The sequence below is a fragment of the Dendrobium catenatum genome, unplaced genomic scaffold, assembly GCF_001605985.2.
Source record: "Dendrobium catenatum unplaced genomic scaffold, ASM160598v2 fragScaff_scaffold_370, whole genome shotgun sequence".
In the NCBI taxonomy this organism is placed as follows: Eukaryota; Viridiplantae; Streptophyta; class Magnoliopsida; order Asparagales; family Orchidaceae; genus Dendrobium; species Dendrobium catenatum.
Window position 1 is genome coordinate 5,955,780 of NW_021318832.1, and position 15,687 is coordinate 5,971,466.

At 36.7% G+C, this 15,687-nt stretch overlaps 1 protein-coding gene across 1 annotated transcript in view; it reads left to right on the forward strand.

The window, feature by feature from the left end:
* Positions 1-7,565: 7,565 nt before the first annotated feature.
* Positions 7,566-15,687, forward strand: part of LOC110095448 (probable LRR receptor-like serine/threonine-protein kinase At2g16250) — a 21,568-nt gene continuing 13,446 nt past the window's right edge. Inside the window, exon 1 of the mRNA XM_020820990.2 lies at positions 7,566-9,696. Coding sequence (XP_020676649.1) covers positions 7,823-9,696 — 1,874 coding nt within the window. The 5' untranslated portion in view covers positions 7,566-7,822. The remainder of the gene's footprint in view (positions 9,697-15,687) is intronic.

Genomic DNA, 15,687 nt, shown 5'->3' on the forward strand with positions numbered 1-15,687 from the left:
TGCATTACTTTATTTGATTGCTCTTTCCATCATGCAATAACACCAAAGGAATATCCTGCATGTCAATTTTCTAAACCAGCTTCAAGATGTTTATATAAATCAGATTTTACGAATTTTTTACTTGTTTTCTCTGAAACATAATGTCACAACCTAATTCGATATAACCCACAGATAGATATGTTATATTGTGCTGAATTGGAATAGTGTAGCCAAAGATCAAAGTTCTGGGAAACTTTTTTGATTTCTTCAATTTAAACTTTGAAATAGACAATAAAAGTTCTAATTAACTTTCAATTAGTAAAAAAAAATAAAATCATCCACAAATTTATCGTCTTCCATCATCAAAATGTATATACATGTTGTGTCTAGGAGTATTCGCGGTGGTAGAGAAATATAAAGTTTAACGTCTTAGCATTGTATGAAAATCTGGCACACAATCAAATAAAGAGATAGGGTGTTGCATTTATAGGAGACACCAAGGTTTTTACGTGGAAAATCCCTGAAAATGGAGAAAAACCACGGGGCCTAGCCCAGTTAGAATGAATCCACTATTATTTGCAGTTGATTACAATTGAGGCCCTTCCTTAGGGGGAAGGCCTTAGCTTGATGTACATTATATGAAGTACATAATAAGAATATAAAGAGTCACTGTTGACGTGTTTGTTCGGTCGGAAGGACCGTAGTCGATTGTCTACGTAAGTTGGCAGGATCGTAGTCGGCGGGCGATAGAGGTCAGAAGGACTATAGTCGGTGGGCGACGTAAGTCAGAATGACAGTAGTCGAAGGGCGACGGAGGTCGAAAGGACAGTAGTCGGTGGGCGACGTAAGTCAAAAGGATTGTAGTGGACGGGCGACCAAGGTCGGAAGGACTGTAGTCAGTAGACGATGTAAGTCAGAAGGACTGTAGTAGGCAGGCGATAGAGGTCGGAAGGACTGTAGTCGGTGGGCGACGTAAGTCCAAAGGACTGTACTGACGATGGAGGTTGGAAAGATCGTGTTAGGTAGAAGTCCATCAATGAACTGAAAATTCAGCAACATATAGACGTTCTACAAAAATCCAACACCAGGCAGAAGTCCGATGTCAGGTAGAAATCTGGGGACGAGCGGAGGTCCGTCGTTGGATAGAAGTCTGAATTCAATCGGCGGACGGGGAGAACTCCGGCGTTAGATGGTATTCGGGCAAAACTCCAGAGTTATTGGAGATCGGGCAGAGTTCAGGCGTCACTTGGGCGTCGGGCAGAATTCTGGCGTCACTTGGGCAGAATACCGACGTCACTTGGGCATCGGGCGAAATTCTGGCATCACTCGGGCGTCGGGAAGAATTCTGGCGGTGGTTGAGGAGGAGTTTTTTCCCTCATATCCTTCTCATCTTCTTCTTCTTGCTTGGGTCCCCTCTTAAGAGAAAATGAGGGGCTATTAATAGTTTTCTGAGAGTGGAAAGACTCGTAAATAGATGAGAGATCAGGGGTAAATGAGGAGTGGTTGGATGGACGACTGATATTGAATGATTGAATCCCTTGATCATGTGTCGTTTGTCAGACAATCGAATGTCTTAATGATGTCTGAATTCGACGATCTTGAGTTTGTTAGATTTTTCTCGTCGAGCCGCTCGATCTGACTATAAGCACATCATGTTTGAAAACCGTTTGGTAACCCAAATTAAGGTTCGAACCTTCCAACAAAGCTTCGGGTCCTTGATTTGGACTCGGATTGAGTTGAATTTGGTGTCATTGGGTTCGTATTTCTGAGACGCTCAGTTTTGACTGTAAGTTTGCTGAAATCGGAGTTCAGATGATCCCGTATTTAATTTTTGAAGTTTCCAACTTGATTTTGCCTCTAGATTCGTGCCCGATCAAGATAATTTTTTGATAACATCTAAATACAAATATTTATATACTATAGTACACAGTTACAAACTGAAATAAAATAATTAAATATAAAATCATAATTGTAAAAAACATCAACAAATATCTTTTCAGACACAAACATATCAAATCTCGGATACTCTATTACTTAATGGGCTCTTTTCCCATTCTCTAACTTGCAAACATAATGCATAATATGTGTGAGCCAACATATCTCAGTAAGTCACGTCCATCGCTCTAAATTTTTAAATATTTCACTTAATGTGCATTTAACTGGATTTAAAAACAGTTTGTTAGAAGTTTATTATACGAAACTTTATTAGTCATGCTAGTCTCCAACTCAAATAAACTTATCAATGGTGTCTACCTATAAAGTATTCGTCTAAGATAATCACTCAGGACACTCCCTGAGACACTCTAATGAGAGACATTGTCAAGAGTACTTATCATTGACGTAAGTAATTAGAGCCAAATATTTTTAATAATTTGTAACTACCTAATCATATGCTATTATTATTTTTCCGCATGTAGTCCTTCAATCGTATAATTAAGGAATTAAAAATAACCTTTTGGACAACACTATAATGATTATACTATTTTTATTATTCATAGAGAATAATTAATTCTAAAGTTCTTAAACTTATTCATAAAAAAAATGACGTGACACTTCCTAATTCGTCTCTGAACACCAACAGGTGACAACACAGAATAATTTATCATTCTCTACTGGCTATTCTTTCGATTCACTTTTAAGTTTGTTAATGAATATTTAATATAGCCAATGAGCTTATATTACAATTTTCTTTAAAAATAATTAAAAATGCTATTTATTTTGACTAAAATAATTAATAAAATATATCAAAAGATTTATTGCCAGAAATTCAGAGCTTGAAATAAATATTTAAACCTCTTAACTCTTATAGTTTGACTCTTGTTTTATTTTGGCACAACAAATTTAAGTTTCGTTTGGAACAATATTCTTAATATAAAATAATTTTTTAATACAAATTTTTTTAGATAAAAAAGTTTTTGCATTAAAAAAATTATTTTAGAAAATAACAGATTTCGTCCAAAATAAATGATGAATGTTGATTTATCAAGAAGACCACCCAACATTTGATGTAAATAAAAATTTGAGACTGTAATTAATTACTTATCACTGTATTATTTCAATTGTTGCATTATTGTTTTGATAGTACTTATTATTTCCTTCTCCTCAATTAAAAATATAAATTTAATGAATAAAAGGTTGAATAAACAAAATATTTTTTAAATTGTGGAAGGACACGTGGTATGTGCATAGTGCATACTCAATCATTTTATTTGAATGAAATTTGACTTCTTTCATTATATAATTTTTTATGAAAAAAAATTGTTGAAATATTTAAGGTTGAATTTTTAAAATATATTTAATTTCACGTATTATATATTATTAATGAATATAATTAAATTATTATGTAATTCATCAAATATAATTAAACTATTAAATTATTTGATTTATTATTAATAAATCATTAGAAATCATTTTGCTTGAACACAAATTTCAATACATATTTAGATTGAAAAATTCTGAAATTAGATTCAAGATTTTCTGAACTTTAATTTTAACAAACTTTTTTTTGGGGGAAAATTTGGGCTTGGCCCGTATATTAAAAGCATGAAAAATAACAACTATTACAAGGGAGAAAAGAGAGATGCAGAGACAAAAATGCTCCAAACAAAGGGGAGCAAACTCTCATAACATCAAATAAAAACATTGTAGAACAGCACTAACAAAAAACCTAAAGTCCACAAGTGGAAAATTAAAACCATAGAACCTATGGACTCAGAAAAAACCAAAAGCTATACCAATCCGACAATATCCTTATATCCCTGGTTGCCAAAAATATAGACCGTCCGAGGGATAACAAAAAACTGTCATCATCGTCCGGTCTATGGCTTTAATTTTGCAACCCAGAAAATCGAGCACTTCCAGCACAACCAGCCCAGGAGAGCCGCCACAGCCAAAAAAGAGAACACAAAATTCTCAGAAAAGTCATCCAGCAATTCCAGGATAATCTACCAGGACCCGAACCAGCTGAAACAGACAACAACAGCAACAGAAACAGACAGGTAGCCTCCTACAGCCCTTATAAGCTGCAAAGTAAAGAAGAAACAGCTTTCCATTTCCCCACTTTGTCAAACACCGCACTTTTAATAAGAGTCGAGGTAGAAGAGCTGCTGTTAAACACATAACCAAATCTTCTACTATTTCTTTCTTTCCAAATAAAATATAGAGAGCAGCTCACAAAAAGAAGGTAAAGATTTTTGAGAAGACCATTGTTACTATAAACTTCCTCAATCCATTCAAAAAGATGCAAAATTGTAGGTCTAAGTAGAAGTCTTTTGGTATCATGTATAGTGTGATTAATCACATCAAATGAATATTGACATTCAAAGAATAAGTGATTAATACTTTCCATGTTAACATTGCAAAGACTACAGATTTCAGGAACCAAGATCTATCTTTTTTTCAGAGCATCAGCAGATTTCAAACCACCTTTAAGAGCAAGCCATGAGAAACAGGAAAACCTCAAAGAATGATGAGGATGCCAGATAAATTTGTCCCAATTACAGGGGGACAAGGAACAATAATATTCAAACACAAAGCTTCCAAATCTACCAGATTTAGAAGAAGCTTTTCCATCATAGATTAAACAGTCAGTGTTGCAATCTACTATAGGAATAGCAGAAATCTCATTTAATAGCCATGCAGGCAAGCATACAGGAAGAGTCCAGGCACCATTAGTAATGAAAGAGGATACCAACGTGTTTAAATTAGAGGTTTGATACCAAGCATTACCTTGAGGTCTATCAAGGATAGAATCATTATTAAGCCAGTGATCCCAAAAAAAGGAGATGGGGCTTTTATTATGAATTTTGAATTTGAATTTTTGTCTAGAAGCAACAGCAGTAGCACATACAGATTTCCAGAAAGTAGAAGCCAAGCTAAGGGGCGGCTTCCAAGGTGAGTTGTATCTATATACTAGCCATTTAGAAAGAGCAGAGTCCGAATTATACATTCTGAGAATAACCGAACAGTTGTAAGCAAATTGCAAAGCTTGCATAGAAGGCAAACCCAGACCCCCATAAGTTTTAGGCTTGCAAACCTCTTCCCAAGACAACATGTGTAATTTCTTCCCAACATCAAGATCTCCAAAGAAAAGAATGTACCGACAAGACAATATTTTAACAAACTTGTGATTGAACTAAATGTACCGACAAGACAAATCAAACGATACTAAAAGTGGTACAATTTGAATCTGAAAGAGCCCAAATCAATCAATTGAAACATATTTGAAAGCACGTTACCTAATTACGAGAAATAATATTATTTGTAATCGATAACAAATACTAGCTGAATCATTTAAGCAAGGTTAGAACCTATGATATTTCACTTTCACATAAAACTCTAGCGTCTCTTACAATTATTGCACTCTTCTCTTATCTGTGTGTGTTGAATTTTTATGTAATGTTAAGAAAGGCATTAAACTATCAATTTCTCTACTGTCACAAATATTTTGGCACAAATTAGTTATTATATTTTAATAAATTATTTAATTTTATTTGACTTAAATATTAAAATTCAAAACATTGAATTTATCAAAGTATACTGTGTGTAGATAATTTATCATAAAAGAATGGCTCTCCACTTTTTTTTTTAACAAAATTCAAATATATATTAAACCAAAAAAGAAGTACAAGAGGCAATTAATGTAGCAAATGTCAATAAAGCAATAGAAAATACAATGTGAAATCAATATGAGGGCTTAGTAATTGGCAGTGGCGGAGGGAAGGGGGGTCCAAGGGGGGCACGTGCCCCCCATAAAAAAAAAAATTCAATTGGTGTCTTCAGCAATACCACCTAGCAGACAAGAAGAGCAAAGCCTTTGTAAATTTTATTCCCCCCCCCCAAAAAAAAAAAGCTTGTACATTTTTAAGTGAGATTGATTATTTTCTCTTATATGCAATACTCGATTAAGAGAATAGAAAAATTGAATTAATACTCTCATTTTTCTCTTGATCAGACTAAGAATATTGATATAATTATCATTCAGATCCGACCGAGGCACTGTATTTCTCGAGAAAAAAATCAGTCACGCTTCAAAAATTAATCGAGACCATTTGAACTCGATTTCAGCAAACTTATAGTCGAACTGAACGTCTCAAAAATACGAACCCAACAACACAATTTGAACTCTCATCACAATGAGTCCAAAATCAGACCGAAAACATCTATGGAGGTCAAAAACATAATTGGGTGCATCCAGTTCATTTATTTTGTTTATAGTCGAACTGAGCGGCTCGACGAGACGAATCCAACGAGCTAAAGATCGTTGATTTCTGATATCATTAAGCTCTATTTTTATTCAGATTTATGCTATGCAATCAATACATTTCCTTTTTTTCTATATTTTATTATATATATATAAAAGTTTTAGTAAAAATCTTCGACTTTTATTTGAAACTTTATTTTAAAAACTCTCAGATAAATTTTAGCTGAAATTGAAATTCACTTAAATTAGCTGAAATAAAAATATTTTAAAGAATGTTGAGTAAAACTCATTTAAATATCTTTCGATCCTCTCTTGGCTCCAAAAGGAGACCCCCCGTAATGAGACATCAAACAAAATTATTTTAATTTAGCCCCACACCCCCCCCCTCCCACATGATACACCAACGAATCAAGATGAACCCTCACATCCACCACAAAATTATCTCCCACATGATACACCAACGTTTGGGGCTCGATCAAGTCCACTGTCACATCAACAAAAGAATTAGAAATAGCCACCATACATTCACCAGAATTAACACCACCTCCAACAATAGCCTCAGAAGACTCCACAACAACATTAGATAAAGGAGAAGCAACTAAATTCACACCGCCAAAATCACCATTAAAATTCACACAGTCATTCTGCAGTAACAGAGGATCCCCTACCCCACCACATCAGGGGCAACAAGACAAAACAGATTGGAAGTCGTGGGAACATCAGCATTCACCAAGGCCAAATCATCCAACGAATTAACAGGCACAGACACAGGCAAAACCAAATTAGAAAAGACAACAACATTCTCACCAACACTAACATTGGAGGGAAGGCACATAACATCCTCAGCAATATAAACATTGCCCCCACTATCTAAAATGCATAAGGTTGCCTTTTTACACGTTTGAGGGAAGGCACAAAAGGTTGCCTTTTTATATTTTATATTGCATTCAATTTACACAATATTTTTTTTGGACAGTCAAACAACCACTAAATCAATCAATGAAAAAAATAAATGGAATTCAAATAATCAATTTAAATAAAATCAAAGTTGTCAAAATCATTGCCATTATATTTTTAACTAAAAATATTCCGTGTGATTTCACTTTTTATGATATTGAATTTTATTTATGTTTTGGATCAATTTGAACCACATGAATTTAGATTCAAATTATGATTAATCAGAACCAAATCATTCGTGTCGACCAAAATAATATATAAAATTTTGTATTTACACTTTACACCCGCAACAGTGCACATATGCGAAAACACACTTTACAGTTTAAGATGAGACGACTCGAAAGTTTTGCATGGATCACCGTAAGGTTAGGCGTGCAAATAAATAAATAAAATACTATTGATAAATGAAGAGGCTTGATAAATTTCTACTTCTTCTTCTGGCTATTAGTTTTATTAGTCTGCAAAGGAACGTCCGCCTCCATGGCTCGGCCGGCCGTCGCCGGCGATGGCGGTGGTGAAGATCACCGGACAAATCCTCAAGCGCCGACGTTAAAGCAATAACAGCTGACAGTTCACGTAAACTCTCCTATCATTAATGCAGCCATGCCTCATAAATGACCAATCACCCCAGTTCTGGTCGTCCACCCTCCCATATCACCGTCCACTCTTTCTTAATCAACGGCCATGATCTCTCCGTCACTCCTTTGCTCATTAATCTTCCTTTTAGTAGTGCAGGCGGCGGCAGTTGCGGTGGACCGCCTCCTCTCCGAGGAAGACCTCACCGGCCTTTACAGCCTCCGCGCCTCGCTCGGCATCCGGTCCAGAGCCTGGCCGCGGAAGACCGACCCGTGCTCAAACTGGACCGGGGTGGCGTGCCGGTCTGGGCGCGTCGTCGAGCTCAACCTGACCGGTCTCCATCGCACCCGGCTCGGTCGGCTCAACCCTCGCTTCGCCATCGATGGCGTTCGCAACCTCACCGCCCTTGAGCGGTTCGTAGGGGCTGGCTTCCAACTTCCAGGGCCGATCCCGGATTGGCTTGGCTCCGGCTTCTCGCCCTCGTTCTCTGTTCTCGTCCTCAACTCTGCCGCCGTCTCCGGCTACATTCCCTACTCCCTAGGCGGCGCTACTGGCCTCCGCGTGATCTCTCTTTCTGCTAACTCCATTACTGGTAACATCCCACCAACTCTTGGAGACATCGCCAAGCTTTCCTCCCTCGATCTCTCCGGCAACTTGCTCTCTAGCTCGATCCCTCCGGAGCTTGCAGCTCTGCGGAATCTCTCCTTTCTTAACCTCTCCTCCAACCTCCTCTCCGGCACCATTCCTCCATCGTTCGGAATGCTCTCCGAATTGAAAATTCTGGCTCTCGCAGGAAACAGCTTAGAAGGCGCCGTTCCATCGCAGCTTGGCAAACTTTCAAAGCTGGAGTCGCTTGATCTCAGCTCGAACACTCTCGCTGGGGTTCTGCCTGAGGCGTTTTTCTCGGGAGCTTCTAATCTCCGCTCGGTCAATCTTAGTCGTAACTACTTCATTGGGGTGCTCCCGAATTCCACATGGTTGCTTTCCGAGCTGGAATTGTTCGATGTGTCATCCAATAATCTCACTGGTGTTTTTCCAGAGTTGGTCCCGGCGAATATGACTGCGACTGGAGAAGTGTTTAATATATCATCCAATCTTTACTATGGATTACTTTCATCTGGGATGTGGTTGTTTCTCCATAGGTTTAGGGCTGTTGATCTCTCAAACAACTACCTGGAGGGTTCAGAGCCATTTGACATCAAGAGGAGGAATGCTCTTTTGGGATCGAATTGCTTCCATGATTCAATGAACCAGAGAAGCTTAGCTGTGTGTGAAAATTTCTACAAAGAGAGGGCTAGGCCATTTGAAGGCTCTGTGCCTCCTGATCCATCTAAAGGCGTTCCAAAATCTGATACGAAGAGTAGTCACAAATGGAGGTACATTCTGGCTGGAGTTTTGGGGGGCTGTGGTGTTCTCATTGCTGCATCTATACTGTTTCTTTGTTGCTTGAAGAGATCCAAAAATCGAAGTACCAACCAAGGAGAGTCACCTAAGGATCGTGAGCTGCCGTCTTCTTCCAAACACTTGGTGAGTTCGCCAGGGATAATTGGAGAGTCCTTCACCTATGAGCAGATCGCCCAGGCAACCTCAGATTTCAGGCGCATGAATCTTATCAAGCAAGGGCATTCGGGCAATTTCTATCTTGGGATATTAAAAAAGAATGTTTCTGTGGTTGTGAAGAGGGTTGATGTTCTCACGATGAGGAGAGAGGCTTACCTTGTGGAATTGGATTTGTTTGCTAAGGATTTAAATGGGAAATTGGTTCCTTTTATTGGGCATTGCTTGGAGAAAGAGAATGAGAAGTTCTTGGTTTACAAGTTCATGCCTCATGGAGATCTTTCTATGGCATTGCATCGGCAGCCCATGCTGGAAGAAGATGGGCTGCAGTCACTGGATTGGATAACCAGATTGAAGATAGCCACCGGGGTGGCTGAGGCTCTCTGTTTTCTGCATCATGAGTGCAATCCTCCGTTGGTTCATAGGTATATGTGATTTCACTTTATTATTATTTTTTGAAATTCTTCCCAATTCAAATCCCACATAATGTAATACATAATCTATAATAAGAAAGCAATTAATAATATGATATGCAGGAGATACAATTATAATGGTGAAATAAATTATCTATATGTAATGTGCATATATTAATATAAGCAAGTGTACATGTGATTAATCACAATATGCATAATCATAATCACTATGATTAGAAAAGACACAGTCTTATGTAATTCTACAAATAAAACAAGTGATGTTGTTTAGTCTATAATTAAGCTAATGGGAGTTATTAACTCTAAACATAAGTATAAAGATGATAAGGCCATCCAAGTTTATTGGATGATTCATGTTAAATACCAAGTATATATGCCACAACAATGTATATTATGTTGATATATGTGAATTTATGCTAAGAGTATAATGATACAACTATTAAAAATAGTAGTGATAATTAACTTAACCCAAGAGCATAAATATATTTTCTAATTTAATGAACATATAATAGTTCAAGTATAATAATGATAAAATAATCATGTAATAAATATAAATCCATATTATAGAACAAGATGGAGACAATCGATACTTATGTGCTTCAACCTACTCGATGATCTATGTACACCTAAGTATTCCTCATACTCAGGATTCCACTTTGTTTGAGTAATAATGCCTTTGCTCCGCTTTGGTGAAAAACCTCTCAAAATCACTTCTTCAAAGGAAATCATACCCTTCACATTAGTTATAGGCAAGTGCACAACCTCTAAGCCTAAATCTAACAAACTTTCTATAGAATGCTTTCTAGCAAATTGATAATACTTTTGGTGGTGACTCAGGTTATTGCTAACTTTTACAAGCTTTGTAATTTTAACACAAAATGATTCCAAAACAACTACATTGAAAATACAAACAAAGAACTATGAGATTGAGAGATGTATGTCACTTTATACTCAGATTAGGGTTTTATAAAGGTGAGTTTTATAATGAAGAGTTTTTTTCTGCTGAAAAAATCCTTAAATTTTCAAAATAAAATGATTTTATTAAACTCTTTTGAATTTAAATAGGTTGTGTAAATAGGTAAGGATTTTGAAATCAAATCGTCTGGTACATTTGATTGGTAGAATAATATGGTTAAAATAATTAATAAAATCACAAAATGATAGATTTAAAATTAAAAGTTTTTTATATTCAGCTTAACCAGTACTAATTCCCACTACAGGAGAATCATCTATTACCAGCGGATTTTTTCGGCGGATATATGTGAAATTCCGGCGAAAATTACGTTTTCCATCGACTTTCTGTCGAAAATTTTTCCGCTGGGAAAAGCTGCATAGGAAATGAGAACCTGCGGTTTATTTCCGGCTGAATAATGCCGTCGGAAATTAAAGAAAAATTAATTAAAAAAATGAAGCATGTATTGCCCGCTGCCCTCCTGGCTGCTCGCTACCTTGCCTGCTAGCCCAGCTGCCTCCTGTGCTGCCTTCTGCCCACCCGAATGCCCGCTGCCCTGCCTACCAGCGCAGCTGCCTCCCGCACTGCCCTCTGCTTGTCCGCGGACGCTTCCCTGCTGCCCTCCTGTGCTTCTCATCTACTGTGGGAGTCGAAGTGAGTATGAAAAAAATTTTAAAGACCTAACTAGTTTGTTGGAAAGGCAAAATTATTAAATGGCCACACTTTTTTCTTTAAAATATAATAATTATAATCCGCCAGTAAGGCCGCCAGAAAATATGTAGAAAAATTAGTCCGACATATTTCATCGTAATTCATCGAAAATCCGCCGGAAAGCCGCCAGAAAAATCCGTCGGTAATGGGCGATTTTCCTGTAGTGTCCGAGAGCTTAATGGATACCAATTCAGCTTAATGGGTACCAATTTCAAATTATTTTATATTTTCAAGAGCTCTTCTAAGCTCATCTCGACAGTTTTTCTTGGCTTCAACAAATCTTTTTCCTTAGCATACCAATCCTGTAGGGAATTCCTCTCATTAGCATTGTGAACCTCTCATAATTCTTCATTGTAGCTTCTCAATCCTCTTAGCTTGCCCTCCATGCATTTACTTCTTTGGACAATTGATCACCTAATTATATACACGTGTGACATACTTTTTTGAGGATTTTTTTAAAGTAAATAATTTTCGATATAAGTTTAATTCTCTCATTATTATCTCTCTTGGATTATTCTCTCTTTTATTTGTCTTGGATGATTTGGGGCTTCTTGCTCTTTTTGGCGATAATGGATATACTTATATTTGGTAAAAGTAATTTTCAAATTCCTTATTTATTTATACATTTGTATTTGCTTCATAATGAATCATTTCATCTCCCGTCGGCATAGGCTTGTTTTAGCCCAATCATTTAATTCTTTTTAACTTATTCCAACACAGAATCTATTGACTTCACCCTTCTTCAGATTGAAGAAGTCTTTCATCTTTAATTAATTTCTAGTCAGAAGTTCTTTTTGCTTCAACTGCACATACTTGTGTAAGTGCTTGGTGAACATGCAAGTATTTTCTTTTCTCACAGCTTGTTTTCATCTTGAAGGACCTGCCGCCACTTTGTATCAATGGTTAAAAATGAAAGGTCATAATCTTTCATGGTCCAAATTTATGTTTTTTGTTTACAACAGGGATTTGGTATTTCACTTTATGAAGACCTTCATGGAAATCTTTCAAGATTAAGCAAACTTCCTCATTTCTTGTATATGCCATATGGCTTTTGAAATTTAGCTTTTAAGATTCCAAGCTTCCTGAATCAACACTAATTAGCTATTTTATTTTTGGCCTTAAACAAGAATTGCATAGGAAACTTTTGTTAGCCAAACCTATCACTCTATTAGATGCGTGGAATGGGGCTCATTGTCATGAATCAAAATTTCAAGATTTTTTCCTTCATTTCTTCTCGATGGCAGAAACCACATCTTTTTCTTTCTTCCAACAAAATTACACCACCAACCACCCAAACGTCTTTCAGCCCCTCACCTTTCACTAATCAACCACGTCAGCTTCGACCTACAAAGCCACCCACCCACCCACCCACCCACCCTTCCTATTAAGAAACTTACCCCAACTGTAATTCAATATCAAAGAGATAAAGGACTATGTTTTAATTGCGACACTAAGTTTGGGCTACAATGGCGTTGTCTAACAAATTCTATTTACTACTAGGCACTGATGAAACTAAATTTGTTGACGATCCTCCTCCATCCCCTATAGAGGTTGATATCCAAGAATTTACATGTGAAATCATGCTCAATGCCTTTTTTAGCCATTTCAACCCTCACACTTTTCGGTTTTCCGGCGCTATTAAACAACACAATGTTCATATTTTAATTGATTGCGGGAACACTCATAATTTTATTCATGACAACCTCATCAAACAACTCGGTTTTCAACTCAACCAATTAAACACTTCAACGTATCCATCGGCAATGGTAATTTATAAATATACCAATCCAAATGTTCTCAAGTCACCATTACCATGTAAGAATATCATGTTCCTTTAGATTTATTTGTTCTATTTATTCATAGTGCTGATATTGTTCTTGGTAAGCAATGATTGCAATTTGTTGGCTCTGTTTTACATAATTATCACAATCTTACCATACAATTCTCTTATCATAACCGCCAAATAACGCTCAATGGAGAACCTCGATTAATGTAAGATCCCATATCTTTCCATCAATTCTAGGCAATTATCTCTCACCCACCTTCTCTTCAAATTTTAACTATGCAAGCTCAGTCAATAGACATAACCGTAGATCTTACTATCAAATCCTTGGAAAATCAACTTATTGAACTCACTACAAACTTCTCAACCACATTTGTACCCTATTTTGGCATTATGAACATCATTTTTCACCTCCACAAGGTTTATCCCTACGCATCTAATTGATCGTCGCAACGGTTAGCATCTGCTCATACTGCTACCCTCATTTTCAAAAAGACTCCATGGAACAATTGTTAGTTGGAATGTTAAATTCAAGAATTATTTGCCAGTCATAGCCCTTTTTTCAACCCAATTTTGCTAGTAAAAAAATGTGATGGTACTTGGCATTTTTGTGTTGACCATATAGCTCTTAATGCCTTAACTATCAAAGATAAAATTTCTTTTCCCACTATTGGCAAACTTTTAGATGAATTAAATGGCTCTTCCTTATTTTCCAAGCTTGACCTTCGTTCGGGATATTATCAAGTTCAAATGCACCCAAAAGATATTCGTAAAATTATTTTCTGCACACATGATATTCACTTTGAATTCTTAATAATTCCTTTTGGCCTAACAAATGCACCTTCCACCTTTCAAGCATTAATAAATCAAACCTTTCACCCCTACCTTCATAAATTTATTATAATATTTTTTTTATGTTCGAATGCTTAATGGCTAATATTTTTTTTTATAAAATTAACCAAATGCCTATTTTGTGAAACTTCTATTGAATACCTTGGTCGTATTGTTTCAACTAATACTGTGCAAACTGACCCTAACAAACTTAATGCCATCACAAGTTGGACCATTCCTTATCATTACGACAATTACATTCTTTTTTTGGGTTTAACATGATATTATCGTCACTTTATATTTAACTATGCTTCTATTGTTGCTCCCTTAACAAACCTACTGAAGATGGATGCTTTTAAATGAGATATTCTTGCTTCTACTTCCTTTAAGTACTTGAAACTTGCAATGATCTCCGCACCTGGCCTAGCCTAATATTATTTGATTTTACTTAACCATTCATTATTAGGACAAGTGCCTCCAATGCCAGTATTGAAGCTATTCTTTTGCAAAATAATCATCCCATTTCATTCTTCAGTAATAAATTAGGCTTCAGATTATCCCACTCATCTACATATATCAAAGATCGATATGTTCTAACTAAAACAGTTTGTAAATGGCATCAATATCTTATAGGCATAGAATTTATTATTTGCACTCATCATAAAAGCATGTGTGAACTCCAAACTTAGATTTTGCAAGCTCCGGATCAACAATACTATCTTCGCAAATTTCTCGGTTTTAATTTTCACATCAAATAAGTGCTGGTTAACATCAATACAGTTACCGATTCATTATCACGACCGCCATTAGTAATGGTTCCACTCCTCTTCTTGCTTCACTTCTTTCATTAATTTCTAATTTATCTTTTTCCTTTTTGAAACACTTGAAACAGGAAATGCTATCGGCACCAAATATACTTGTGGGCTCCGAAAATTCGGCCCCGGCCTCCACTCGCTTTTCTCTTTTAATTCGGCGAGGGAGTTTTAACTGAATAAGTTCCGAGGTAAATTTTGGAAGGCAGATGGGTTTGTAGATAAGACACTACCCAGAGATTTCGCCCTCATTTTGTGAGGACTTTATGATCTGAGTTCTGGTTTCCTATAGGCGCAAGCCCCTATAGTTAATTACCCCTCCCAATAATGAGAGAGAACTTTCGATTAAGGCTAGTCGTCAATTAGATACGTTATATGCATAGATATATAGTATCAAGCATATAGTAGCAGCAATGGGTTTAGGTATTGGTAGAAATTGAAAATTAGGTTTGGATTTGGGTATTTGGGACGTTTGGATATTTGGAAAGATTTAATATTTAAAATAGAAATTTTACCATCTTTCACTTAAAGCGGATGGTGGGGGAATGGATGATGGGCCCGATCAAGATCCCATGGTTCCGTCATCCCGGGCCATCGTGGTCCCTGGTCTACTTAGTCAAAGGAGGTAGTCGACCCAACCTGACAGAAGGATCCTTGTCGGCAGCCATGGGTTGCTTCATCCAAGAGAACCTTGTAGACCTGGGTTGAATGTTTGTCTAAGGGAACAAATTCCCGGGGCCCTCTTGAAACCGAGTGGTTTTTGCCGCCAAAATGGCACACGATGGCTGTTATGGCCAAGCCAATACGCTTCCTTAATGGCGTTTATCCTTTGAGATATGAATCATAGAGATATGATCAATAGGCCACAAAGCCCTCTGTAAGTCTAAGGGGATTTA